Source organism: Balaenoptera borealis (assembly GCF_965194805.1).
Source record: "Balaenoptera borealis genome assembly, chromosome: 7".
In the NCBI taxonomy this organism is placed as follows: Eukaryota; Metazoa; Chordata; class Mammalia; order Artiodactyla; family Balaenopteridae; genus Balaenoptera; species Balaenoptera borealis.
Window position 1 is genome coordinate 94,797,905 of NC_138864.1, and position 2,500 is coordinate 94,800,404.

The following is a 2,500-nucleotide window of genomic DNA, read 5'->3' on the forward strand; positions in this document are numbered from 1 at the left end:
CCACAAACTGTTTTAACAAAAATGGAATAGAGAATTGTCTTTGTTCTCTTCAGAGTTACTTTTGGTTCATGTATTTATAAGGTGTCCTTTTTTTAAAAAAATGGCATGAGTTTATGAAATTCATCTAGTGATTTCTACTATTATTCTGCAAATGGTTTGGGGAAAATATTTTTTGTAATAACTGATAAGCTTAGAGACAATGACATTTTCTACTATTTGAAGGGCCTGTTTATGTTGCGTAAATAATTTGCACTAAACACATCAGCATATTTAACTTTTCTGGTATCATTTCAAAGTGTTCTTTTTTCCCACTGTGGAGGGAATATGACTTCAGTGGTTTTAAGTGGAGCATATGCCACTGAGATAGCCGTGGCTTAACATTCCGTTTTGTGTTTTGTGTTTGTTTAGGCACCTTAACAACGAACATGCATTGGACGACAGAAGCACTGCCCAGTGTCGAGTGCAAATGCAGGTGGTGCAGCAGTTAGAAATACAGGTTTGTCAGAGCCTCCCTTAATGGACTCCTTTCTCTGACTTCTGGTCGTTAAATTGAGTACTGGGCAGATCCTGTGTCTTTTAACACAATGACTCATAGAAATACAAGGAATTTTAGATTGTTTATAGTGATAGCAATGATTGATAACTCAGGGTGGATTGTTGTAGTTTAATGTACTTACCACTGAGACTTAATATAACCTTTAGACTATATCATATACATTTGGCTATCCCAAAGGAGTCAAATCTAAGTTTCCCTACAAAAGGTTAGACCCAGCACCCCAGTTGGATATGATTTTACTGCAGAGACAGTTTTTACATGAGCTAATCTTGTTTTTTTCCATGCGATTTTATATTATAGCAAAAAGCCTTCACAGTATCATGCCTGTAATTTAATACTCTAAATAAAATCTTTTCCTTTTCTACCTCTAGTGTATTTTTAATTAAAGATCTTGCAAGAATCCTTAAGACTTGGAGTAATGGCACATCAATTACAATATCACAGATGGTAATATGTGTATTGTATCAAATGCTGCTAACTTAAGTTAAAAAACATTACTGTTAATATTGAAACAGAATTTGGCCAAAAATAAATAGAACTCATAAAACTGATCATAAAGCAATTATATCACCCTCAATATGATTCTTGCTACATTTTTTCTAACCCTCTAAGGCTTCCTCTAGCATTTCATCTTAAGATTATTTTTTCTCAATCAAACCAATACCTTGTTTCATTTAATTAAACATACAATTTATTTGTCTTCATACTTTACTACGTCTTAAATTGTTTTAAATTCATCATTCACTAAACGCGTAAATGTCATTGCTTTTTTTCCAGGGAGCTCCTAAAAATATTTTAACTTGTAAAATAATCAAGAACACATAAAAAGCATTGTCGCTGCTGTCGTTTAAAAAGCTTTTTTGTAAACCTGTTTACCATTTATGAAAGGTAGACTAAAACTAAGAGTTTGGCTGATGAGACAGTCTGCAGTGTGACCAATTATGCCTCTTTTTTTTTTTTCTGCTGTGTCTGACTGATGGAAAAGTAAGGTCCGTCACTTGTAATGAGACCCAGCGCAAGTGTGGATACCTACACCGTGGCAGAGTTCAGCGTTTCGCACTGCCCGGTCTCTGTCACTCTATTGAATTAGATTGATGATGGCAGATTGCAGGGGGCACTAACTGGACCTCAGTGGGAATGCATGAAGTGTGGAGACAATCCTGGCAGGCACTTCGCTTTGAGAACCCTTCACCCCTTCACAGCTGCTGGCACTAGTCCATAGCTAACAGTGTCCACAGGACTTTAAAGAGACACCATGGGCCTTCTAATTTATGGTTTCAGTAACTTGTTACTGTTGAGGCAACTGTGACCTCAATTCTCTTATTGACAAAAAGATGAAGTGTTATTTGTTTTCTCTGACCTTTTAACATAAGGAAAGCTATAAAAGTTGTTCCCCCCCCTCCATAGCTAAAGTTGCATTTCCTCCCAGATAAGTTCCTACGGACACAGACTTTTATATGCAGAAATCATTACTCGGAGACAAGCTCAATGATAAGATGTATCACTGCAATAAAATAGCTGTATCAGTCATTTCTAAAATGCTTCTGATCTCACTTTTTCTTAACAGCTTTCTAAAGAACGCGAACGTCTTCAAGCAATGATGACCCACTTGCACATGCGACCCTCAGAGCCCAAACCATCTCCCAAACCTGTAAGTGCATATTGCTTTATAAACAGTAAATAGCTCTACCGATGTGACAGACTAAGAAAATGAACAATTTAGCGACAGTTAGAAAACAATGAGTGTGATGAAAAATATGGCAATAAAATGAAAGTAAAATGCAATCGCTTGTCAAATTGTATGTTTCTTTTAAAGTAATGCTATCTTTTACAAAATCTATCCAATCTACACCACGGGTGACACTAAACAAAGTACACCTATCAGTGCACAAATCACCGCCTTGAGGCTGAAGCCAGAGAGAATATCTTTCTGTGATAGGTTTA

At 36.3% G+C, this 2,500-nt stretch overlaps 1 protein-coding gene across 12 annotated transcripts in view; it reads left to right on the top strand.

Annotated features, from left to right (window-relative positions):
• Nucleotides 1-2,500, top strand: part of FOXP2 (forkhead box P2) — a 540,259-nt gene that overhangs the window by 493,422 nt on the left and 44,337 nt on the right. For all 12 annotated transcript variants that reach the window (XM_082400044.1, XM_082400040.1, XM_082400041.1 and 9 more), the window contains 2 exons: nucleotides 409-496; nucleotides 2,124-2,207. In XM_082400044.1, coding sequence (XP_082256170.1) covers nucleotides 409-496; nucleotides 2,124-2,207 — 172 coding nt within the window. The remainder of the gene's footprint in view (nucleotides 1-408; nucleotides 497-2,123; nucleotides 2,208-2,500) is intronic.